This window comes from Stomoxys calcitrans, chromosome 4 (genome assembly GCF_963082655.1).
Source record: "Stomoxys calcitrans chromosome 4, idStoCalc2.1, whole genome shotgun sequence".
Lineage (NCBI taxonomy): Eukaryota > Metazoa > Arthropoda > Insecta > Diptera > Muscidae > Stomoxys > Stomoxys calcitrans.
In genome coordinates, this window is record NC_081555.1 from 37,995,484 (window position 1) to 38,022,381 (window position 26,898).

The 26,898-nt window shown below is 39.1% G+C and overlaps 1 protein-coding gene across 1 annotated transcript in view; it reads right to left on the minus strand.

Annotated features, from left to right (window-relative positions):
- Nucleotides 1-14,338: 14,338 nt before the first annotated feature.
- The window catches only part of LOC106083550 (uncharacterized), an 87,549-nt gene continuing 74,989 nt past the window's right edge, over nucleotides 14,339-26,898 (minus strand). Inside the window, exons 11-13 of the mRNA XM_059367098.1 lie at nucleotides 20,647-20,823; nucleotides 20,443-20,548; nucleotides 14,339-15,052 (exon numbers count right to left, since the gene is read on the minus strand). Of these exons, the coding sequence (XP_059223081.1) occupies nucleotides 14,946-15,052; nucleotides 20,443-20,548; nucleotides 20,647-20,823 (390 nt within the window). The 3' untranslated portion in view covers nucleotides 14,339-14,945. The remainder of the gene's footprint in view (nucleotides 15,053-20,442; nucleotides 20,549-20,646; nucleotides 20,824-26,898) is intronic.

Here is a 26,898-nt window from a genome sequence, read left to right on the forward strand (position 1 = left end):
AAACATCAATTCAAATTATTAATAAAAATAAAATATTGTGCAAATGCAACATTACAGAAAATCCAAGAGCCTTTTGTGAACATACAGTAATAGGTGAGTATAATGTGTTATAGTCAATGTAAGTTAGTGTGAAGGTACTAGGTCAGTAGAACAAACCGCTAAAAAGATTTTTGAATTCTCAGGCCAACATAAATTGGGCTACGGCTAAACGTAGTCCAATATTTTCCTGCCAGGAAGTCTTCTACTGACAAATACTGAAATACGAAATGACAGCCAAATTGATTGGATATAGGCTAAAACCTTCATTATACTTTTATCGGCAGTACTCTTATATAGGGTACTCTTAATCGGCGGTACTCTTGTATTCTTAATGATCTTTTAAATAATCGAACAATTGTAAATGAAATATTTTCAAATAAACAAATAATCGGAGGCCACCGTAGCGCAGAGGTTAGCATGTCCGTCCATGACCCTGAAAGTCTGTCTTCGAATCCTGTCCAAAACATCACAAAAATTGTTAGCGGTGGTTATACCTTCCTAATGCTGGCGACATTTGTGAGGTACTTCGCCATGTAAAAACTTCTACCCAAAGAGGTATCGCACTGCGGAACGCTATTCGGACTCGGCTATAAAAAAGAGGCCCCTTATCACTGAGCTTAAACTTGAATCGTACAGTACTTATTGATATGTAAGAAGTTTGTCCCATGGAATGTTCATGGGTAGAGATGGGTTTCCACCGGGTAAATACCCAATGCTTGGGAATTTAAAAATTTTCAAATATTTGGTAATCTTTTTCTAACCAATTTTTGAAGATTTCGTATTCCTTGTTTATAAACCTGACATTCTGATCTCATAAAATCGGAGTTTTGTTCTATATAGCCGCTATAGACCGACATCCAGATTTTAAGTCTTGAGACAATAAATTGGTTATTTTTCATCCGATTTTGATTGGCACAGTGAATTTTGGTAGACCCCTACCCATTTCTGTAAAGTGTAAGCGGACCATATTTGGGTATAGACCCAATAGACCGACTGCCCGATCTCCTGATGTAGGGTATTAAGGCCATAAAAGATTCTTGTATTCCCCTATTTCGACAAAAATCGTCACAGTTCTGGTAGAACCCAACCCATTCCTATCAATTGTGGTACAGATCGGACAATGTTTGGGTATAGTCCCAAACATTGCCCAATAGACCGACTGCCCGATCTCCTGATGTAGGGTATTAAGGCCATAAAAGATTCTTGTATTCCCCTATTTCGACAAAAATCTTCACAGTTCTGGTAGAACCCAACCCATTCCTATCAATTGTGGTACAGATCGGACAATGTTTGGGTATAGTTGCCATACAGACCGATCTCCCAATATAGAGTTTTGAGCCCATAAAAGGAGCATATTTCATCCGATTTCGATGAAATTTGGAACAGTGAGTTTTGGTAGATCTCTACATCTTTTTGTTGAATATCGTGCAGATCGTAACATATTTGGATATAGCTGCCATACAGACCGATCTCCCGACACAGTTTTGAACCTATAAAAGCATTTTTCTTCCGATTTTGACGAAATTTGAAACAGTGAGAATTGGTACCCGCAACACCTTTTTTACCCATCTCCGAAAGATGGGGATATATTCATTTTTTCATTCCGTTTGCAACACATCGAAGATCCATTTCCGACCCTATAAATTATATTTATTCTTGATCAGCTTAAAAATTTAAGACGATCTGGCCATATCCGCCGTCTGTCTGTTAAAATCACGCTACAGTCTTTAAAAATTGAGATATTGAACTGAAACTTTGCACAGATTCTTTTTTTTTGTCCAAAGCAGGTTAAGTTCGAAGGGGCTATGTCGTACTATATCTTAATATAGCCCCCATATAGACCGATCCGCCGATTTAGGGTCTTAGGCCCATAAAAGCCATATTTATTATCCGATTTTGTTGAAATTTGGGACAGTGAGTTGTGTTAGGCCATTCGACATCCCTCTTCAATTTTACCCAGATCGGTCCAGATTTGGATACAGCTGCCAAATAGACCGATCCGCCGATTTAGGCCTATAAAAGCCACATTTATTATCTGATTTTGCTGAAATTTGGGACCAATAATAAAAAGACCAATATTTTGTTATACATAATTGAACAATGACTTGTACTTATTAGTATTTGGTCCACATCGGAACATAGTTCGATATAGCTGCTATGGGGCATTAGGTATGCATTTTTCACCGGATTTTAAGGAAAGGTGGTTTACATATATACCCGAGGTGGTGGGTATCCAAAGTTCGGCCCGGCCGAACTTAACGGCTTTTTACTTGTTATACCCTCACCATAGGATGGGGGTATACTAATTCGGTCATTATGTTTGTAACACCTCGAAGTAAGGGTCCAAGACCCCATAAAGTATAATATATTCTTCATCGTCATGTCGATATAACCATGTCTGTCCGTCCGTCTGTCGAAAGCACGCTAACATGCGAAGGAGTAAATCTAGGCGCTTGAAATCTTGCACAAATACTTTTTATTAGTGAAGGTCGGTTGTGATTGTAAATGGGCCAAATCGGTCCATGTTTTCATATAGCTGCCATATAAACCGATCTTGGGTCTTGACTTCTTGAGCCTCTATAGGGCGGAATTATCGTCGGATTTGACTGAAATTTTGCAAGTGGTGTTTTGGTATCATTTCGAACTGTGCTATGTATGGTTCATGTCAGTACATAACCTGATATAGCTGCCAATTAAACCGAACTGGGATCTTGACTTTTTAAGCCTCTAGAAGGCGTATTTCTTATCCGATTTGGCTAAAATTTTGTAAAACGGCTTCTCCCAAGACAACATACGTGGTCTGAATCGATCTATAGCTTGATACAGCTCCCATATATACCGATCTTCTTGAGACCCTGCAATTTTTATCCGAATGGAATGAAATATTACCCAATGGCTTCTACTATGGTCTTCAACATTCAATTCATTTACTTATTTGCCAAATCATGCAAAACGTTAGGTCCCGACGGAATCTACATTGATGCTGAGGAATCTGGGTTTACCTGGAATTGAGTATCTTGCGACTGTCCTCAACCTGTCTTTGAACACTCTTATAATTCCCCATGTCTGGAAGATGGACCGAGTGATCCCGCTACTGAAGCCAGAAAAGGACAAGAGTTTGGGGGAGTCGTACAGACCGATCTTTCTCCTCTCACCAGTAGCCAAGACGTTTGAGGTACTATCCCTCCCGAGCTTCATTGGAAAATTTCCATTCGCCGGGCATCAGCATGGATTTCGAAGACTGCAAAGCACAACAACTGCTTTGCATGCCATCACCGCACGCATTTGCCGTGGCTTCAATCAGGCCATGTGATAGGACGGTCCTCGTGGCACTGGACCTATCGAAGGCATTCAACACGGTCAGCCATGCCAAATTATTTGAGGACATCGCCAACACGTCCCTCCAGCCAGGCCTGAAACGCTGGGTCGAGAATTATCTGCGTGGTCGCCAGTCATTTGTGAAATTTAGGGATAAGAAGTCGAAGCACCGTAGAGCGAAACAGGGAGCTGATATCTCCGGCTCTGTTTTACCTTTACCTATCCTCCATTCCACCCCCTCCAGAATGCGTAGAGACCGTATCATATGCGGATTGTACGATCATGGCATCAGGCCCCCCATCCATTGTTGACATCTGCGATAGGTTGAACGTCTGTCTCATATTTCGCTGTAAGAAATCTGAAGATATCTGCCACCAAATCTTCAGCCACATTGTTCACTACAAATACGCGTGAGGTGAATACTGAGCTGACTGTGATGGTCGATGGAGAAATGATTCCGACCATAAAGTGTCCCAAAATACTTGGCGTCATATTTGACAGCTCTTACACATTCTCCCCACATGCTACAGCATGCGATAGAGTCAAAATTAGAAACAAAGTCCTCAAGTCGCTTGGGGTGCAGACAAAGAAACCTTGTTGACCACGTACAAAGCAATTGGTCTGTGGTAAGTTATGCAGCGTGGTCTCGTCAACTAGTGTGGTCTCGTCAACTTTGTGACACGCAGTGAAATAATATTCAGATCTGTCAGAATGCCGCCCTTCGAACTGCGACACGCTGTCTCCTCAGTTCTTATGTGGACCACCTCCATCAGGAGATAAAAATCCTACCCATCCAAATCATCATTTTGTGGACTGGTATCCACCGCCCAAGTAGATCTACATAATCTAGAGCGTGAAGTTCAGCGCTACAAGAGGTAACCTCTAGATCAAGCGGGTGTAGACAACATCTATGCAGATGCGGTAGCACATACGGTAAATGGATACCGGGTGAATGTAGTCCTTGGAAAACGTCCGCCTCCAATTACACCTGAAGAAATAGACCTTCCCCGACAGAGAGTAGTAGATTAGTTCTGACTCAATTACGATCCAGCAGATGCAGCCGCATCAACTACTAAAAAGCAAGGATTGGTGCCGACGTGCAGGATGTATGTCCCTATATTATGTCCCTGCCCAGCTAAACCCACTCGACTCAGACCCAGATCCATCTCGACGCATCCAATCTTAGCCGGAGAGCTCCTGGAACTGAATACTCAACAGAATCAAGTAGACTAAAGATCGAACACAACATCACAAACTACTACAACAACAAACATTCCACGAAGGAAGATAGGTCAATTTTCCCACACATCAATAAGTGCTGTTCGCTTCATTGCGGCTGTGATGCACAATCAAACCGTTCGGGTTAGTGCAAAATAATCGCCAGGTGCCGGTGAGCAGGAATATCTCTGACAAACACGTCAAACTGAACCTGTACCCTTATTTCCTTTTTCTCTATTTCCGTCCGTCCGTCTAACTGTCGAAAGCACGCTAACTTTCGAAGGAGTAAAGCTAGGCGCTTGAAATTTTGCACAAATACTTTTTATACCCTCCACCATAGGATGGGGGGTATACTAATTTCGTCATTCTGTTTGTAACTACTCGAAATATTCGTCTGAGACCCCATAAAGTATATATATTCTTGATCGTCGCGACATTTTATGTCGATGTAGCCATGTCTGTCCGTCCGTCTGTCTGTCGAAAGCACGCTAACTTCCGAAGGAGTAAAGCTAGCTGCTTGAAATTTTGCACAAATACTTCTTATTAGTGTAGGTCGGTTGGTATTGTAAATGGGCCAAATCGGTCCACGTTTTGATATAGCTGCCATATAAATCGATCTTCGGTCTTGACTTCTTGAGCCTCTAGAGTGAGCAATTATTATCCGATTGGAATGAAATCTTGCACGACGTGTTTTGCTTTGATATCCAACAACTATGCCAAGTATGGTTCAAATCGAACCATAACCTGATATAGCTGCCATATAAACCGATCGTGGGTCTTGACTTCTTGAGCCTCTAGAGTGAGCAATTATTATCCGATTGGAATGAAATCTTGCACGACATGTTTTGTTATGATATCCAACAACTGTGCCAAGTGTGGTTCAAATCGGTTCATAACCTGATATAGCTGCCATATAAACCGATCTTGGGTCTTGACTTCTTGAGCTTCTAGAGATCGCAATTCCTATCCGATTTGGCTGAAATTTAGCATGACGTATTTTATTCTTACTTTCAACAACTGTGTCAAATAAGGTTCAAATCGGTTATAACCTGATATAACTGCCATATAAACCGATCTGGGATCTTGACATCTTGAGCTTCTAGAGGTCGCAATTATTATCCGATTTGCCTAAAATTTTGTACGACGGATCCTCTCATGACCATCAACATACGTGTTTATTATGGTCTGAATCGGTCTATAGCCCGATACAGCTCCTATATAAATCGATCTCTCTATTTTACTTCTTGAGCCCCTAAAGGGCGCAATTTTTATTCGAATTGGCTGACATTTACACAGGTCTCCAACATATAATTTAATTGTGGTTCAAACCGGACCATATCTTGATATCGCTATAATAGCAGAGACATTCATTTCTTGTATCCTTTTTTGCCTAAGAAGAGATGCTGGGAAAAGAACTCGACAAATGCGATCCATGGTGGAGGGTATATAAGATTCGGCCCGGCCGAACTTAGCACGCTCTTACTTGTTATTAGTTTGGGATTGTAAATGGGCCAAATCGGTCCACGTTTTGATATAGCTGCCATATAAACCGATCTTCGGTCTTGACTTCTTGAGCCTCTAGAGGGTGCAATTCTCGTCCGCTTTGACTGAAATTTTGCACACGGTGTTTTGATATCACTTCCAACAACTTTGCTAAATCGGTACATAACCTGGTATAGCTGCCATATTTGGAATTATTTTTCTGGCAGTAAAGTACTTGATGTATTTTTGAAGTCCCGTCCACCAGACAACAACACTATAGACATTGTAAAGAGTGGTAAAAATTGTTCTATGTATTGCATGTTCTACATATTAAATTAATTACATTACCTTCCGCTGGGAGACAATAATAAAACATAGTATTTTTTTTTTAATAATTGTTTGCATATTTTTTTAATAATTAAATTGTCTTTTTTTTTGTTTCTGTTAGTCTATATTACAACACATATTTAAGAAGAAATTTGCATGAATTCTTCATGTTGATAGTTTTTAATCAAGGTTTTAGTTTTCTTATGCTTTCTTATTAACTTTACGCTTAAGTTTTAAAATATTTATACGAAATACCATATGTATCATTTCATTCCAGTTAATTTTTTGTTTTTGTTTTTGCTTTGCTTTTAATATTAAGAAAGTTTTAGTTTTATAATTATTTGTATAAATTAATACTTACATTTAATTGCTATAACTTGACATTAAACATTGCTTATCTAGGGAAAGACTAAAATTATAAACCACAAATTAAAAGACAAACCATTTATGTTAAATAATATATAAAATTATTTATATAAATAATGTAGTGTTTATTTCGGTTTTTTGTAAAATGGCACGCATTTGTTTTGTGGGTGAAATGCTTAACGGCCATGTTGTAAGTGATAGATTGGTTGGTATATGGTGGTTATAGCTATGTGAGGTTAGAAGAAAATCTATAGACTATCTATCTATAAGCTCTGTTAGGTTTATTAATTTGATCAAGTTTATAGAAAAAACTAATTTTTAATTGCTGCTATCAAGATGGGCTATGAGATTCAAAGATGGACTGACTGACTGATTGTTTGAGCTGATTGGTGTCTTCTATAGATTTAAGAAAATTTTTAGTGTAGAATTAAATAAACTATTGACTATTACAATTTCATGTAGCATATCTACAAAAGTTATATTAATTTTTAGTTTTTGTTTTTTTTTTTAAAGAGGAAAATTAATTTTGAAAAAAATAATACAATTCAAATTCATATAGTTTAAGTTTATTCTACTTCTACAAACTGGTCATTTGTAATCTCTATATAATTTTTTACATGTTTGATTGATTTGTACAGAGGTGGCGAAAAATGGACTTACAGCAGGCTAGAAAGATGTAAATTTACACAGATGGATTTCTCCATGAACTTTCCATTCAGGAACTGGGGCAAACTTCTCACATATCAATGAGTGCTGTCTAATTCAAGTTTCTAAGCTCAACCCCAGTGAGAAAACTAATAAGGCCTGCTTAATTCAGGTCTGATAACAGCGCTTCAAAGCCTTCTTATGGAGGACTAAGAGTTTGGCAAGGGATGCCTCTACCCTTCTCCTCCTTTTTATGGCCGAGTCCGAACAACGCACAGTGTTGCCCAGGTAAATATTGTAAAAATTCAAAAATCGAAATTCAAATTGTTATAAAATTTTTCACTAATTTTTTTTATAAAATCCTTATAATAAGAAGATTACAAAAAAATATATATATTTATATTTGACGCCCCCCTTCAACTAAGGGGGACCACCCCAAAACCCGAAAACCCCCCTAAATCGGGCATATTTACCGACCATGGCAATATGGGACTCAAATGAAAGGTATTTGCGAGTAGAATACGCATCCCCAAAACACCCCCCAAACAGGACTTATTTACTGACCATGGGAATATGGGTCTTAAATAGAAGGTATTTGAGTGTAGAATTTGAATCTGATATCCAAATATGGGACCAAGTGTTTGGGGGCCGCTTCTCACCAAAAACATCCCCCAAATCCAAAGGGGACCAATTTACGACAAATCTGATATCAATATTCGGGAAAAGTGTCTATGGGGACTAAGAGTTTGCCAAGTGATGCCTCTACGCTTCTCCTCCTTTTTATAGCCAAGTCCGAACAACGCACAGTGTTGCCCAGGTAAATAAAAATTCGAAAATCGAAAATGCAAATTGTTATAAAATTTTTCACTAATCTTTTATAAAACCCTTAAAATAAGAAGATTACAAAAAAATATATATTTTTATTTGATGCCCCCCTTCAACTAAGGGGGACCAACCCAAACCCCGAAAACCCCCCTAAATCGGACATATTTACCGACCATGGCAATATGGGACTCAAATGAAGGGTAATTTCGAGTAGAATACGAATCTTATATCCAAATGTGGGACCACGTTTCTGGGGGTCCACCCCTTTCCCAAAACACCCCCCAAACAGGACTTATTTACTGACCATGGGAATATGGGTCTTAAATAGAAGGTATTTGAGTGTAGAATTCGAATCAGATATCCAAATATGGGACCAAGTGTTTGGGGGGCCGCTTCTCACCAAAAACATCCCCCAAAGGGCACCAATTTACGACCATAGCAATATGGGGCTCAAATGAAAGGTCTTTGGAAGTAAAGCACGAATCTGATATCAATATTCGGGAAAAGTGTCTATGGGGACACCCCATCCCTACACCACCACCCAAATAGGAAGTATTTGCTGACTATTGCAATATGAGGCTTAAATAAGAGGGTTTTTAGAGTAGAACACGAATCCCATATATATTTTCAAGGCAAACTCACTGAGCGGCCGCCCATCCCACAAAACACCACACAAGCCGGTCATGTTTGCCGACTATGGAAATATTCGGCTCAAATTAAAGGTATTTGGGAGTAGACGAAGTATCTGACATCAACTGACTAGGGGACGTCCCACCACCATAACAACCTTCAAATAGGACGTATTTGCTCACCATGACAATATGGGTCTTAAAGAGAGTGGAACTAAATATTTATAGTTTTTAGGGCCAATACCCCAAACCGGACATATTTGCTGACTTTTGCAATAAGGAGTTTAAATGAGATTAGAAAACGAATTTGATAACCAATTTTGAAGCCAATGTCAATATGGGGTTCAAATAAATGATATATAGATATATGAGAATAGAGCACATTGCTGATATATTTTCCGGGCTTAGTGTTTGGGGCACCACCCCAATCCCCAAAACACCCCTAAATCGGGCATATTTACCGACCATGTCAATGTGGAGCTTAAATGGAAGGTATTGGGGGGTAGAGCAAAAATTGATACCCACTTTCGGGATCAATTTTCTGGGGGTCTACCCCTTTCCCAAAATACCTCACAAACAGCAATTTTTTACTGACCATCGCAATATGGGGCTCAAATAAAGGTATTTGGAAGTAGAATACGAATTTGATATCCAAATGTAGGACCCCCCAAAGCGTAAAAATTTTTCGACTATGCCAAAATGTGGCTGAAATGAAAGGTATTTGAGATTAGAAAATGAATTTGATAACCTATTTTGGGGTCATGTGTTTTCGTACGAAGGTTTTAAACGACAAATGAATGCTGAATATTTTTTCCCAAAAATTAAAATTTTTGTTCATGTAAGCAAAATGGAGTTCTGTTTAATTGGGTTATAAGATCTTGAGAGGACTTAACTGAAAGCTCATTTAAAACAGACATAATCATATGGTTTAAATAAGAGGTTAAAATAAAGCAATAACTGTCAAAATTTATATTTCCATCTAAAAAGAATTTGCATCTAAAAGGGTCGACTTGGGCCGCACTAATTCCTTTTTAGTGTTCTTCAGTGAAGTGTCTTGAATCAAAAATCCTAAATTTCAGCTGCACAAATTCTAGCATATCACAATATTCTACAAAAATGTTTGCTAAAAACCCAAAACTTAGCGTAAACACTGGGAATCAGTAAAACGGAAAACACAATTCAGGGATAAAGTCGTGAGTTCAAGTAAACGCCCTCTATAGGCTTAAGAACTCAAATCAAGAGTTTGTTTTATATGGGAGCTATATTAGGTTATATACCATACTTGGCAGAGTTATTGGGAGTCATAGCAGAAGTCATTGTGCAAAATATCTGCTAAATCAGATAATAAATGGTCGCTCTGGAAGCTCAAGATGTAAAATCTGGAGATCGGTTTATATGGGAGCTATATCAGCTTAAAGGCCAATTGTTGAGAGCTAAACAGATGTTATCATGCAATATTTTAGATAAATCGGCTAATAATTGCGACCTCTGGAGGCTCAAGAAATTAAATCGGGAGCTCGGTTTACCAGGGAGCAATATCAGGTTATAGACCGATTTGGACCATACTCCACTTTTTTCTATTGTATATTACACTCAAATATACCCCTGTGCAAAATTTTTGAGCTCTATGTTAATTCTAAGTATTTTTGTCCAACGTATACACTAAGAGACAATACGGTGCAGCGTGCCGCAAGGCGACACCTTTTTGGGGAGAAGTTTTTACATGGCAAAATACCTCAGAATTGTAGCCAGCGTTAGGAGGGGATAACCCTCGCTGATATTTTTTTTATTTACTCAACAGGAGTCGAACCCAGGCGTTCAGCGAATAAAGTCTCTAACAATATATTATTGCCTCTGGAAGAAAATGGTGTGAAAGAGGTGACGTAAGCTTCAAGACGTTATACGTATGACAACTAAGTGGTCAACCAAAAGTTGTCTAGGCGTTAATCCACCTAAGACGGAAGTTGTGCTTTTCAGTAAGAGGTTCAAGGTAACCTTGGTGGCAACTTTCCCTTTGGGAGATAAAGAGAAAATGTTTAATTTTTTTACCGGGCATAAAATAAAATTTCAAGTCAAATCATGTCCTGGCAAAAATGCTAATTTACCCATGAACATTCCATTAAGGAACTGAGGCAAAACTTCTGCGATTCAAGTTTACGAGGAGACCACCGCAGCCCATAGGTTAGCATGTCCGCCTATAACGCTGAACGCCTGGATTCGAATCCTGCCGAGAACACCAGAAAAATTTTCAGCAGTGGTTATCCCCTCCAAATGCTGGCGATATTTATAAGGTACTATGTCATGTAAAAACTTCTTCCCAAAGAGGTATCCTTAACAGAACGATATCGAAATCCGAATATGTCAAATACATAGTAGTGATCTTGGATAGGATGTTTCAGACGCGCGAGAGTACCGAGAAGGCTCACAGATGTTGGACACTTTGTAGACGGGCCTTAACCTCGAAATAGTGCACTGGCTCTACAGGAACATGATTATACCAATGCTTCCTTAGGTTTCAGTTTTTTGGTGGACTGCGATGGAGAAAAAGTGCAACATAGAGATATTACAAAAGGTTCAGAGAGTACCTGAGCCCCTAGGTTACTTGAGTCTTTTCAAGATGTCCGACCCATAGACAAATATATTAAGTGTGTGACAGCCACTGCGGCTATGAGACTTAAGGCGGTGGGAGTGTGGATTGGATGGTCACACCATCACTGTAAAATCTAGGCGACGATAGGAAATCTGGAAGGCATGGAAGAGGTTTCGCATCGCTGTTATTTTGGTATAGGCGGGGCGATAGACATAAAGATGTCTCAAGACGATGGGAGAATGTATTGAAAGGAATGGGATCAGGTCACACCATCACGGAAAAATCGAGACGACTATAAGAAACCTGGAAGGAAAGGAAGGGGTTTCGGATCGGATACCTGAAATAAACTTTAAATTGACGGAACTCTGGTATTATCATTTGGATTTTCATGCTACACAAATGGAGATCCGGGCTATAACGGAATGCGAGAGGTGGTATGGTATTGACACGAGGGCATAGAGTGAGAACATCTTTATGGACAGTAAGCGGGCCATCAGGGTTGAAACAACCAGGACGGTAAATTTAGTATGAGTCATTCTCTGCGGATGGCACTATCCGCATTGTTTGGTTGCCGAGCCAAAGTAGAGTAAGGGAGAATGAAAGAACCGTGAAGGCTTGAGGACCGCCATGATTTAACCTGAATCTTTGGGGCGACGTAGTCCGAGTTAAGGGGCGTGGGGGATGAACGCTAAGAACGGTAAGTAGGACGACGAAAATCCTATAGGGGGATGGATCTGAGACCCAACAAAGATTATCGTCTTCGCATTCTAAGTCGCTTTAGTCATGTCAGTTTGTCTGTCTGTATGTCGAAAGCAAACTAACCTCGCGATTTGACTATTTGGGCCTCTTAAGGGAGTAATTATTATTCGATTTGCCTGAAATTTTGAAGGAGGTAGTTTTTATGGCTTCTAATCTAAGATTGGTGCATATCTGCCGGGTTGATTTGTATAGACGAAAAAAAGATTATTATTAATTATTATCCAATTGGGGTGAAATTTTGTACATAGATTTCTGTTATGACTTGTTAGCGTTGAAACCAATCTATAACCTGATATAGCTCCCATATAAACCGATCTCTCGATTTGGTGTCTTGAACCCCTGGAAGCCGTAATTTTTGTACGATTTGGCTAAAATTTTACACGTACTGTTATGTTATGACTTCCAACAACCGTGCCATGTACGGGGCTCCGACTTCAGGTCTGAGGCACATGGAAGCCGCAATTTTTGTCCGATTTGGCTAACATTTTGCATGTTATGTTCTGTTACGACTTCAAACAACTTTTCCAAGTATGGTTAAAATCGGTCTATTAACTGACACAGCTCTCATATAGCCCTATCTCCCGATTTGACATCTTGAGTCTTTGTTCGATTTAACTAAAATTTTGCACGTAGTGTTCTGTTAGGACTTCAAACAACTGTTTCAAGTACGCTTGAAAGCAGTCTTTAACCTGATAAAGCTCTCATATAAACCGATCTCTTAATTTTACGACTGCAGCCCCTGGAAGCTACAATTTTTGACCGATTTGGATAAAATTTTGCACATAGTGTTCTGTTACGACTTCCAACAACTGTGCTGATATTCTGATTAGCCTTCTACGACTCCTAGAAGATTAAATTTTCACCTGGTTTGGCAGAAATTTGGTACTTATTTTGTGTAAATTTTTTTGGTATTTATTTTGTCTAAATTTTTAGCAGAATCCATGGGGGTATGTTCCAAGGATTCGGCCCACCCGAAGTTATCACATTTCAACTTTTAAGTTTTAAAGCGCACAACCAGCCGATTATTGACTTAGGTGTTAGTATGTTCACAGTGTCTTGGGGTTAATATCCGCACCCCCTTCCCAACCTAACCTTACCCATTGAGATTGGGGGTCTTCTGGCTAGGCCCTCAAATTTGGTCACCTCTGTGATATGAAATTTTGTTTGCAATCTAAGAGGAAAATTTTATCGAGCTAAAAGGAGATTATGTTAAACAATTTTCTTAAGTTGTTGTAATTCTGCAAAATGTTGGGACCATCATTTCGTTACTACACTGATAGAAAAATGACGATACTTTGCCAATACTGCCGGGTATTATTTTGTTCACGTCATTGGCAAAGATTTTTAATACCATTTGTTATCAATTCAATACCAGATAAAGGAGACTATTAAGTATTGACGGAGTTACATTTGTATTCTTGTCATCGTGCCAGAAGTGTTGTTGAGCTTTGCATTAAAAATATTGACGCCACTATGAAATATTTGTTAAACATATAAATAAATTGTTTTAATACCATTTGAGTGCATAAAAATCTGTTCGAATACTCGAAAGCAATGAAAATGAAAATGTGTAGTACAAATTCTAAACACTTTCTACATGCTTCATCAAAAACATGATAGTCTCTTGGGTGGAAAACGATGCTGTGTTGGTGTATTCATATGAAAACCACTTCTGGGAATCAATGGATATGGAATCAATTGCTGAATACAAAGAATTGGGGTTATCACGGTGTAACATTACTTTTTGCAATTATTAACATAAATAATCGAAATAAAATTAGATTACAATTTTAGTTTTTTTGGTTCATTAGGGGGTGGAATACTAAAACCAATAACGGTCTGGTGCTTAAAACAATAACAGATTGGTATTAAAACCAATACCAGTTCGGTAATAAGGTTAGTACCAAACGGTATCAACTATTTGATGTTTCATCCATACCATTCGGTATTGTTTTTGTACCATATGGCGTTGCTTTGCTATCAATACCGTATGGTACGGAAGTGAGCACGATTGGTATCAACTTTTCTCTGAGTTGTGTATGAGTTAATTAAACAAATCATGTTAAAACCAAAGTTCTCGTCGTTTGTCCTATAGATTTCAATTTTGTGCCAAACTGGGATTTAATTCCATTATTAATTTTTTCATCACCTCTGTGCATTGCAAAAATCATATTTAAATATTTACAAAACATAAAAATATACATACAATAATTTTATTTGTGTCTATTTTTGTGATGACCTTAGGAAGAAATTAAGTTTTCAAGTATTATGCTTATATAGGAAACAAATTTTTTGTGTGTTACGATTGTTTTTTTTTTTTTTTAATTACATTACAATTTCTTCTTGTGTATGGGTTGTGCTTCACTTTTCATTATCATCATGGCTTTGTTAACAATAAAAATCTGTTGTGTGATTCCAAACCGTGATGTCATATTTCAATTACTGAAACTAGACGTTGGAATATTAGTAGATTGCGTTGGCATTGGTAGGAGGAGTACAAATTAAACTATTTTCATTAATGACTTCATCCTCATATGGGCAAGTGGGAAAGATAGTTTGATATATGTAACTAGATAGAGCGAAGATGCTAGTGTTTTTACTGCTGTTGCTGCTGATGTTGTATGTATTGACGTATTTCTTTTAAATTGTAAAATATTCTTCAAGCGATATTCCGTTCGTTTGGTCTAAAATTGTTCAAATGGTCCATAATATTTCACACTTTAAAAGAAATCGTCAAAAGTCTTCGATTATGTTTGATACTGCAACATGGGGGCGGAGAGATTCGGATGGTGTGAGCTGTTCATGCGAAGCGCCGATAAACTTTTATTATACCATTCATCTTCCGGTGACATGCCTGAAAATACAAACAAAAAGAAATGGGGAATAAGTTTAATAAAACAAAATGTAAGGTAATGACTTATAATAAATCTTTTATCTATACATATGCATATATTTTTGCCAATCATTTAGTGTTAATATGTTGAATTGAGATGATTTCCTGAATTTGTTACAAGTTGATGACTCTCTTGGCGCTTCTGTATTATGATTCCTTAATTTATTCTTTATTAAATATAAATTCATATATTTGTTTGCCTTCTTGATTACATCAATTTATTTCCCACACTATTTCTCGGTGTTTTGCCTTAGCTATCTATGTTATGTTGACTTGTAAAAAGATTAATATTCCCACATAGATAAGCTCTAATTCTAATATTCCTTTCCCTCTTTATCCAACAACATCTTGAGCAGCTTCTTAAAGATGTCTATCTAACAATTTCCACCCTTGAAGTGGGCTTATGTATTGCTACGCTTCACCTCATCATCCTTCTTGGATAAGCAAAACTAACAAGTTATCAACCAGGCGACATCGTCAACGTAATTGTATAATTTCCGCTTCTTAAACAGCAAATTTATTATTTTTTTCTTAGTAGACGTTTTTCTTAAGAAACTAAAGAAATTGAGGTGTATACATGAGGGTGTACTGTTATCATAGGGACTCTTGCAATCGAGGCGTATTTATCAGGTGGCCGCATCAAGCCAGCTGAGAGAATTTAATATGTCAATTTATTTTTGAATTCGCCGTACAAAAATATAACTTCAAAATAAATATTTTGTAAATTGTGTTTGCTGCTGTTATGGTTTTTAAACTTGAGGTCTAGCAACCTTATTCACTATCAGTTTCACTCAGGGAACTAAGTTCTATTGTGTCGCCCCCGAAAGATTCAAAATCACAGAAGAACACTGATTTACGTCAGTACAATGCCAGACATTAAAATAAGAAGATTAGGAGCCAACATGCATGTCAAAACGGCCAGGCGGTGTGGAGAAGCTTCCTCCAATATGCAATTTAAACCTATAGAAGTCAAGAATGGCGAAAGGACTATTGCATGAAGATAATTTAGACAGGAAAATAGGTTTTTGTGTAGCCATAATCCTGCGCCTACTCTCGCAATTTCAGGGCAGTCTCGCAACAGGTGCTCAACCGTCTGTGACTTATCCTCATCCCCACAATTTAAGCTTAAGTCCGCCATGTGACTAGCGCAAGGTTAAAGTCCTGACATTGCAATGGCTTTTCTGGAGATTAAGTAGTGAGATCGGCAGCTCCATCACATCTAGTAGAGGTCCCTGAACATGCCAAGTTACCTAGTATTTTGGAAGCATACTATATGCACTCTGAACCGCCACACACCATGATGATAACGTCATCCTCGTAGCCAACATACTTTAACTATCCTTTTCAAATGACCTGGAAATCTGAGAGATATCCAAGAGCCAAAAAGGGGTACCCTTTTCCTTGTGGTGATTGACCTCTAATCACAATCTTCCTATTTGAGCCATTTGTTAGCATTCATTTGGTAGCTATCTACGGCTACAATAATCGTATAAGGGGCCTCCTTTTTATAGCCGAGTCCGAACGGCGTGCCCCAGTGCGACGCCTCTTTGGAGAGAAGTTTTATATGGCACAGTACCTCACAAAAATTTTTTCTGATGGCCTCGCCGGGATTCGAACACAGGTGTTCAGCGTCGTAGGCGGACATGCTAACCTCTGCGCTACGGTGGCTACAATAACCTTATGAACGGGATGGCCATTGCTTATTTAAAGTCGCCAAAAACCCGCCTTGTACTTAGTATTTGTTCAAGAGTCTGCGACTTCCGTTGCAGCTACTCCGTATGGAGCATTCCACTATCTGCAACCTGTGGACGCGCCCGGTAGCTCGCAGCTAAGCTTCTCGTGACAGCAATGAACACCACACAGATCGGACCTCAATGTTCCATCTAGTTTTGTGTGTAAAGCCTCTGGAGCTAATTGGAATTTTGAGCATTTTTATACCCACCACCGAAGGATGGGGGTATATTCATTTTGTCATTCCGTTTGCAACACATCGAAATATCCATTTCCGACCCTATAAAGTATATATATTCTTGATCAGCGTAAAAATCTAAGACGATCTAGCCATGTCCGTCCGTCTGTCCGTCTGTCCGTCTGTCTGTTGAAATCACGCTACAGTCTTTAAAAATAGAGATATTGAGCTGAAATTTTGCACAGATTCTTTTTTTGTCCATAAGCAGGTTAAGTTCGAAGATGGGCTATATCGGACTATATCTTGATATAGCCCCCATATAGACCGATCCGCCGATTTAGGGTCTTAGGCCCATAAAAGCCACATTTATTATCCGATTTTGTTGAAATTTGGGACAGTGAGTTGTGTTAGGCCCTTCGACATCCTTTGTCAATTTGGCTCAGATCGGTCCAGATTTGGATATAGCTGCCATATAGACCGATCCTCCGATTTAGGGTCTAAGGCCCATAAAAGCCACATTTATGGTCCGATTTCGCTGAAATTTGGGACAGTGAGTTGACTTAGGCCCTTTGACATGTTTCTTTAATTTGGTCCAGATCGGTTCAGATTTGGATATAGCTGCCATATAGACCGATCCTCCGGTTTAGGGTCTTAGGCCCACAAAAGCCACATTTATTATCCGATTTTGATGAAATTCGGGGCAGTGAATTGTATAAGACCCATCGACATCCTTCATTAATTTGGCTCAGATCGGTCCAGATTTGGATATAGCTGCCATATAGATCGATCCTCCGATTTATGGTGTAAGGCCCATAATAGCCACATTCATTATCCGATTTTGCTGAAATTTGGGACAGTGAGATGTGTTAGGCCCTTTGACATATTTCTTCAATTTGGTCCAGATCGGTTCAAATTTGGATATAGCTGCCATATTGACCGATTTCTTGATTTATGGTTTTGGACCCATAAAATGCTCATTTATTGTCCGATGTCGCCGAAATTTGGGACAGTGAGTTAAGTTAAGCCCCTTGACATACTTCTGCAATATCGCACAGATCGGTCCAGATTTGGATATAGCTGCCATATAGACCGATATCTAGGTTTTGGGGCCATAAAAGACGCATTTATTGTCCGATGTCGCTGAAATTTGGCACAGTGAGTTTGGTTAGGCTCTTCGACGTCCTTCTTAAATTTTGCCCAGATCAGTCCAGATTTGCATATAGCTGCCATATAGACCGATCTCTTGATTTAAGGTTTTGGGCCTATAACAGAGGCATTTATTGTCCGATTTCGCCGAAATTTGGGACATTGCTTTGTGTTAGGCTCTTCGACATGTTTATGCAACTTGGCCCAAATCGTTTCAGATTTGGATATAGCTGCCATGTAGACCAATATCTCGATTTAAAGTCTTGGTCCCATAAAAGGCGCATTTATAATCCGATTTCACTGAAATTTGACAGTGAAATTTGACCACTTATGTTCGGCTTTTCGATATCCGTGTCGTATATAGTTCAGATCGGTATGAGGTATATGAGTATAAGGTATGAAATTTTTACCGAATTTTGATGAAAGGTGGTTTACATATATACCTGAGGTGGTGGGTATCCAAAGTTCGGCCCGGCCGAACTTAACGCCTTTTTACTTGTTAAATTTGTTATTTCTTGCTTGACGCTAAAAAGTCAATAAACTTCTTTCTTCTTGCTCTGATCGGTCGAAGCAAATTTACCGAAAATTTTAAATGTCAGGGCGAATTGAATTTTCTTCGCCCTGTTTACCAATTTTGACATATCAAGTTCCCAAAAAAGATGCTTTGTTGTAGCTATTCGCCGATGCGGCCACCTTATTAAATACGCCTTGCTTCAACCAATCAGAGCAAGAAGGAAGAAGTTTATTAATATTTGAGTGTCAAGGTAGAAAAAACATTAAAAAATTTTCCAAATTCCCATTAGCTCCAATGGTTTTACCCATAAAACCACCAACATGGCAGTTTTAAATAGTTTTCACTAGGTTATAGTAGCCATAAAATAGCTACCAAGTGCAGACCAGTGTAGTTCTGGCTCGATTCCAGTAATCAGCTTGTTGTGCGCTCTAAATACAAAAAGAAATCTAAGTTAGGAATTCCGTGCTACTTACAAAACCCTTCATTATTTTCCATGCCACTCCCCTAAGTTTGCTCATGTTTGGTATAGTGTCCCCACCTAAGTGCCTGTATCTGTTGGATGCGAAAGCCGGGCAATGACAAAGGAAATGCTCCAACGTCTCATCATCTTCCCCACATGCCGCACCGATTTTGCATAGTGAGCTCGTAGTCCTATATGTCTCTTTATGATACCAAAAGCTATACTGACCTCCTTCTTACTACGTTTCAGTAATAGCCTTGTCCTCTCACGATCCGGATCAACCCATAAGATTTTCGGCGTCCTACCGACTGTTCCGCAATGTTACATTCGCGTTTGTCGCCCACGCCTTTAAATCGGACTGCGTCGACGGCAGTTGGCCTTCACTGCCAAATCCTCTGCCCTTTCATTCCCCCTTATTCCGTAATTTGAAAACCAATACCCATTTGAAAAACCTTATAATTCTCGACATTGCTGTTGAATTTTATAGAAATCGGTTCAGATCTATATACTTATATCTGCCATATGTATATACATCCGATTTTAACTAATACTTACCCATAGGATTTTCGGCGTCCTACCGACTGTTCTGCAGTGTTACATTCGCGTTTGTTGCCCACGCAAGCGTCGGTAGGACGCCGAAGCGTCGGCCCGAAAGGCTTCAGGTTAACCAAGTTTATCGACAGCAGTTCTCTGGTCTTCACAGCCAAATCGTCTGTCATTTCATTCCTCATTACTCCGTTATGGCCCGGCAACCAAACGATGCGGATTGTGCAATCCTCAAAGAAGGCGTTAATCTCCTTCTTGCACTGCAAGACTGTTCGTGACTTTACCGTATAAGTATATAAATCTGAACCGATTTCTATAAAATTCCACAGCAATGTCGAGAATTATTAAAGAATCCTTCGTGCCAAATTTCGTGGGTATCGGTTTACAAATTACCGCATTATTGCAATGTTAGTCTAAATCAGAGGAACATATACATGAGAGCTGTAACCAAATCTGATCCGATTTGTTCCAATTTAAAAAGCCTTCGTCACTAGGACGAAAAATGTCAAAATTTGAAGATGATTAGATATAAATCACGACTTGTTCTTTGTACAGAAATTAACATGGACAGATAGATGGATAGGTAGACGGACAGACGGCCATAGCTTAATCAAATCAGAAAGGGATTTCAATGGGTCTATCTCTCTTCCTTCTGGGTGTTACAAATAAATGCATTAAATTATAATACCCTGCTACGTAGTAGGTATAAAGGTGTGGTCGTTTGTGCTATCTTGTAGAAACTTTCAAACATTTTATATAAAATAGTTTATACATACCCATTGAGTCTTGACGAACACCAACCGATCCCATATTCGTGCCATGAGCCATTGAAAATGGTTGTGACATTCCCGGATATGATGATGCTCCCATTTGAAATAGATCCTTAAATTTGAAAAAAAATATTCGAACGTTATAAAATAGGTTTTGGAAATTCTATTGAACACAAGGACAATTAGTACAAATGGTGTTTAACTACATACCTGAGGATAACGATTTATTGAATTGTGATGTGGATAGGGTTGATAGCCTCGAGATACGCTATAACCTTGAATATTTCTCATCATGCCATTACACGAGGGGATCACAGATGGTGCCAAAGCCTTTTGTAATTGTTTTTCTTGTTTTCGATATTTGGCTCGACGATTTTGAAACCAAACCTTAAAGAAGAGAATATATATAATTATAGTAGAATTATTGAGTAAATAAACAAAAGCGTTATACATGTGAAGATTCTTTATTTATATTTTTTTCTGTTGCTCAAATCCCAAGAAATTAGAACAACAACTTTCAATGAATGTTGAAGTAATCCATGAGAGTTACAATAACTTTCTGAGTTATTGACCTTGTTCTAAATGTTAACCCAAGGAAGACCTGAATTTTTTTTTAATTTTCGCACCGAAGAAAATAACTAAAACTCTATGCTATGGGGAAATCTGTATATAGTGATTGGCTGCCAGATAAGACATTTAAAATCGAGAGGTTCGAAAGATCAGCTTTTACAAAAATATGTTGGATAACAGTTGGGTTCTGTGATTTTGAATATAATCAGAATAGTATACCTAAGGCGAGCTTTGCCAATCCCCTTTGGCTAACTGCTAACTGTAAATCATTAATAGATGCACCCTGTTGGTTATGTTGGTGGCGAGGTCGAGTGCGGATATCATGGTTTGGATTTCCACCAGTTACTTAGTTGGATATCACAGAACGTTTGTTTCTTTAGCCCAACTTAGAATAGATTTCAAAGCGCCTCGATCTTCTACGTTCCTTCTTCAATTTCTGAACCTAGTTTCGAGATGTCTTTCTTCACTTAATTCTTACTTTTAATTTTAATTTTAAGGCCTTAGATTGTCCGGGTGCCTTTTGGCAGGTCCCTAAATTTGGTCACCTCGGCATTTCGAAAATTTGTTGGGGTTGCCAAATCTTCATTTGTGGTCCGATTTAAAATTTTGTTCTTGCTCGATAGTGTTCAAAAATGCTTACAAAAAGTCCGCTTGACGTCTACAATATCTCCGCTGGTTTCAGGAGTATTCAAATTTTAATGTTTTTTTGCAATTATGACCGAGACCTGCTTTGCTTTTGCAATTTACGAAAGCATTTGTTGTTCGATTTTCATTTTTAAAGCATGATTTGGATTTTAGAAGAATTGAAAGTCGAATATCCCCGAAACCCGAAGAGACATTGTAGACGTCAAGCGGACTTTTTTGTAGGGATTTGTGAGCACTATCCAGCAAAAAATGTTGGAAAGATTTGGCAGCCCTAAAAAATTTTTGAAATACCGAGGTGACCAACTTTAGAGCCTGCCAAAAAGCTCATGATCAACCTAGGGCTTTGCACATGACCTCGCTAATACCTCAGCTCTAACTATTCCATATTTCCAAGAGATAACTCTACCCGTTCTCACACGGCATATTTTTAGTTTTTTATTTTTAGATTTTCTCCCACTGTGCATCTGCGCTTTGTTCTTCCTCTTCTGCATGTACTACAATCTTTACCTTCAAAAGACTTTTTAGTTGGAGCTTCTTTATTCGTTCTGACAACATGATCTAGTCACACATTCACTGACTCTCATTCGATCTTTTCAAAGGAAGCAGTAACTGCACACGATAAGTCGTCTGAAACCACATTTGAGATTGAACGATTTTTTGAAGTTTCTTCCTTTTACGGCTAACATCATCCTGCTCAATTGTATTAATTGTGAGAATACCACAATTATTCAAGCCGTATGGGCTTGAATCAACATAAATGGCTATTGAAGGCGGCTTTGTAGTCGATAAAAAGATGGTACGTTTTGATGTTTCTCTCTGTGGTATTTTCCAAGATTTGGTGCAGGGTGAATTACTGTTTTATAATGGTTTTACCAGGTCTAAACCCGTATTGATAGGGCCCAATTCCCTTCCAATCTTCCATAAAGTATTTTATAACCGGTAAGGTAAGAAAATTTAATCCTCGGTAGTTGACACATAGTGTCTAGTCTCCTTTATTGTGTGCGGGACATAGTGTGCTGAGGTACCAATCAACTGATTTTTGTATTCTTCTTTCCGGATTGCGCGAACGAGCTGATGCCTTGACAGCGTGTCGTATTTGGCCTTAAATAGTTCAGCTGGTAACCCATCGGCCTCAGCTGCATTGTTGTTCTCCAGTTAGTTTACTGCTGACCTATTCTGACTAGGCGGTATACATTTTTAACCGTCATCTGGGAGCGGTTTTGTGATATCTAAGTCGCTGCCTCTATAGGTTAGTAACCCGTGTTACCAGCTTTTCCTTTTGTCTCTGAGAGATGATGGGTCTGTACCAAAGCCATCGATTTAATTTCATTCTCCAGGCGTGTCCCCCTAGAATAAGGTAGATGATTGAAATAAGACGGAAAACACAGAAAAGAGATGCAACATAGCGTGGTGCAAAAAATTGGAAAATTCGGCAGACCGGGAGGTAAATCTCACCGATGAAAGTATGACCCAGTTAGGCAATTGAGGCCACTACAGAATAACAAGAAGATTTCTGTCTGGGGGAAATCCAGGTACGGAAGACGCTCCCTGCGTCTAGCGCGACATCAAAGACCTGACGTTGCAATGACCATTCCGGACTCCTATATACAGTCCGAAGATATGCTTCTTCGGACTCAAGATAGGTGATGTCCTTTTCGCAACAATACTAGGCCAAAGCGCCTTTGCCAACCGGTAACCCTCATTCGTGTGGTCGTCGTAGAAGACGTCCAACCTGCCAAGCAGCTCGCATAGCAGAAGCCTAACTAATCCCAAAGCACGATCTGTGACAATCAGAGATCTTTGCCTTCATGAACAGGGACCCAGCAGAGCCTGACAGCCTTTTCCATAGTTTCAAGAAGCTCTCGCATATTCTGACCTTTCTCGACATCACATGGCTCGACGCCCTAGCCTTCGGCTCCGACAGTCTATTCACATATATCGTGACAGTTTGGGCCGCATAAATCTCCGCTGAAAGACCCTGAAGCCCATATCATTCCATGATTCTAAGGAATTCAATGCAGACTCCTGCCCCAGCGCCCTATCCAATTTAGACTTGAACGTGAATACGTCCTAGGAAGGGCGGGGTACTCCAAGACCAGGGATCCTTTTTCGGGAAAATGTCGTTAACCCGCTAACTAGGAAGGACTCCCTGGTATATAATCAGTCGCGCCGCATATAAAGTTACAACACGCCACATCTCCATACTTCCGGCTATCGATTTGAAGTCGAAGACCTTTCATTGTAATGATCAGTCAGGATTCTTATAAACAGTTAGAATTTACAATTTTCAGCCCCCAGAAAGGCATTGTTCTATTCGCCGAAATACTCGGCCAAGGGCCTTTGCCAACCAGTAACTCACAGCACCAGCTCACATTCGTGCGATCATCGTTGAAGACGTTCACCCTGATTAATTCCCAAGCATAATCTTTGCCAATCGGCGAACTGTGCCTTCATGAACCGGGACCCAGCAAAACCTGGCAGCCTTTTCCATGGTTCCAAGAAGCTCCTGCATATTCTAAGCAGTCTCGACATCGCATGGGCAGACGCCAGTGCCGACAGACTATTCGCATATATCGTGTCAGCTTGGTCGGACCGCAAAGACCTCCACTTGAAAGACGCTACAGCTCTGATTCTCAGGAATTCAGTGAAGTCTCCTGCCCGGTGCCCTATCCAATTTAGACTTTCCGTCCTGCGAAGGGCGGTGTACCTCAAGACCAGAGATCCCTTTTCGGTAAAACGACGTTCAATATGTCAACTGGTAAGGATTCACCTAGAACTGCGCCGCATATAGCATTCCGCCACACCATATCTCCATGTTATCGGTTAGCGACTTGAATTCGAAGACCTCCTGTTGCTATAACCAGTCAGTACTCGTATAAACAGTCCGAAGTCATGTTCTTTCAGCCCCAAGAAATGCGATGTCTTATTCGCCGAAATACTCGGCCAAGGACCTTTTCCAACCAGTAACTCACAGCATTAGCTCACATTCGTGCGGTCATCGTAGAAGACGTCCACCCTGATTAATTCCGAAGCATGATCTTTGCCAATCAAGGATCTGTGCCTTCATGAACTGGGACCCAGCAAAGCCTGACCGGTTTCATGGTTCCAAGTAGCTTCTGCATATTTTAAGCAGTCTCGACATCATATATCGTGTCAGTCTATTCGCATATATTGCGTCTATCTGATTCCAAGGAATTCAATGAAGACTCAATGTTAAGAGACCTTTATCTTATAGGTGAGACCCAACGGCGCCCCGCAGTGCGACAACTTTTGGGGAAAAGTTTTTATATGGCAAATTACCTTACAAATATCGTCCGCATTATGAGGGGATGAAAAATTTTTCTGATGTCTTGCCAGGGTTCGGAACCAGGCTTTCAGCGTCAAAGACTTGAAGACCTTATTCACACCTTATTGCAGATTGCCTGACGATGTTAAATTCCAGCCTATAGCTTCGCTTTGGATTTTTTTAGGCTAGGACTCCTTACGAGTTCAATCAGACTCTGGAGAAACAGGACCATCTGCACAGCTTATCGTGAACAGTGATCCGCATATTAGATTATCACCACAAAAGTAAGGGGAGGCGTGAGTTAAAAAAATAAAATTTTTAAACTCTGTTGTACCCCATTGGTGTTCCATATTTGTTTTTTTAAATCCACTTCCACAATCCATTTCTTCGTTGAGTTTAAATGACACAATTGAAGAGTCAAATGCTACTTAGAAATACTGGAAAAGACCGAATACAGGTTCTTTTTCCATTCGGAATGTGGTTTACGTGGGTGCCGATGGTTGTAGGTGCTTCAATTGTTTTGTATATTTTACAGAATCCATGTTGATGGTCTGCTGGAACTAAGAATACCTTAAGTTGGGTGGAAAAAGCGCTTCCAGAGTCTTTACAACCGATGGAGGGGTAGAGAAATCGACTATATAACCATTTTTCATTTTTTCGGGAATCACTGCGATGGAAATAGACTTGATGATTGTATCCGTTAGATACTCTTCTAATGTGCCACTAGAGTATCTATTTAGAACCAACTTGGACAGTTTTTTTAAATTCGTGAACTAACGTAAAAATATTTATGGCTTCGGTTTCGGTGGCTAGAAAAGAAGTCTCTTTCATGAAATCCGTCATCTTTTCACAAAAAACATGCTAAGAAACTGCAGATCATAAGTAATGAAGGAATTCCACTTTCATTTCATCAGAAGGAGTTTCAACTTGTTTTCTAAAATATCTGATGATTTTCATTGATTATGATTTTCATGCAGCAGTTTTCTTTTCTTTATTATGGCCAAATAAAAGATGGCCTGCGTCGGCCATACATAATTTCAAGTATTTTAAAGAATTGAAGTTTCTTTTTTAAAACAAAAACCTCAAAACACAAATGATGCTGCCAAAAAAGGAGAATATAGAAATTGTTTTTAGGAAAAAGTATGATGAGGGGATATATTTTCGTGATGGAAGTCTTAGAATTTTTTCCCCATCTTAAATAATTTGTTTTTTCGTAGTGCTTTTAAAAGAAGACATCCTTAAGGATGTTAGCAGGACTTTTGGGATGATAAGAAGACTCAAGAAAGAAAAAAAAACGAAATAAGAAAAAAAAGAAAAAGTCATTTGAAGGCAATACGTAAGGCAAAATGCCTTAAGGGTTCTGGGTTGTATACAACAAGGGATTGCCAAAGATGCTGGGGTGTAAGACAACGTGGTAACAACAAACGACAACAGTAAAAGGATCTACCGAGTTGGGGAGTTTACAATTTCATTTCAGCATCATTATCTTTGTCTACAACTATGTATACAAAAACTCATGCACACACACTTATATAAACATTTAGAAGTCTGTATATAAGGGTGTATATGTACATACAAACGCTAGGAGTGTTTTCGTTGGTTGGGTAAACGGAGTTTCGATGGGGGCTATGATGTTGCTTCATGATTCTCCTTTGATAAGCTTCCAGCGCAAAAATAAATGGAAATAGAAAATAACACAAACATTCCATTTAGCAATGCATCCCATCATCCAGTCATCTATTCCTAACATCCTTCGCAGGCCATGAGTGCTTAATGATGGTTGTTTTTTGTTTCAATTATGTCGTGTTTTCATCCGTTTCAAAAATATGGGTTTTGGTTTTTTTTATCCTTAAATATGGTATGGTGTAAGTGATAAGAACAGTTTTTTTCTTTGATAGTAGTTTAAAGTAATATTTCTCCTAAGCTTCTGATAAATATGCGAGATAATATTAAAAGAAATA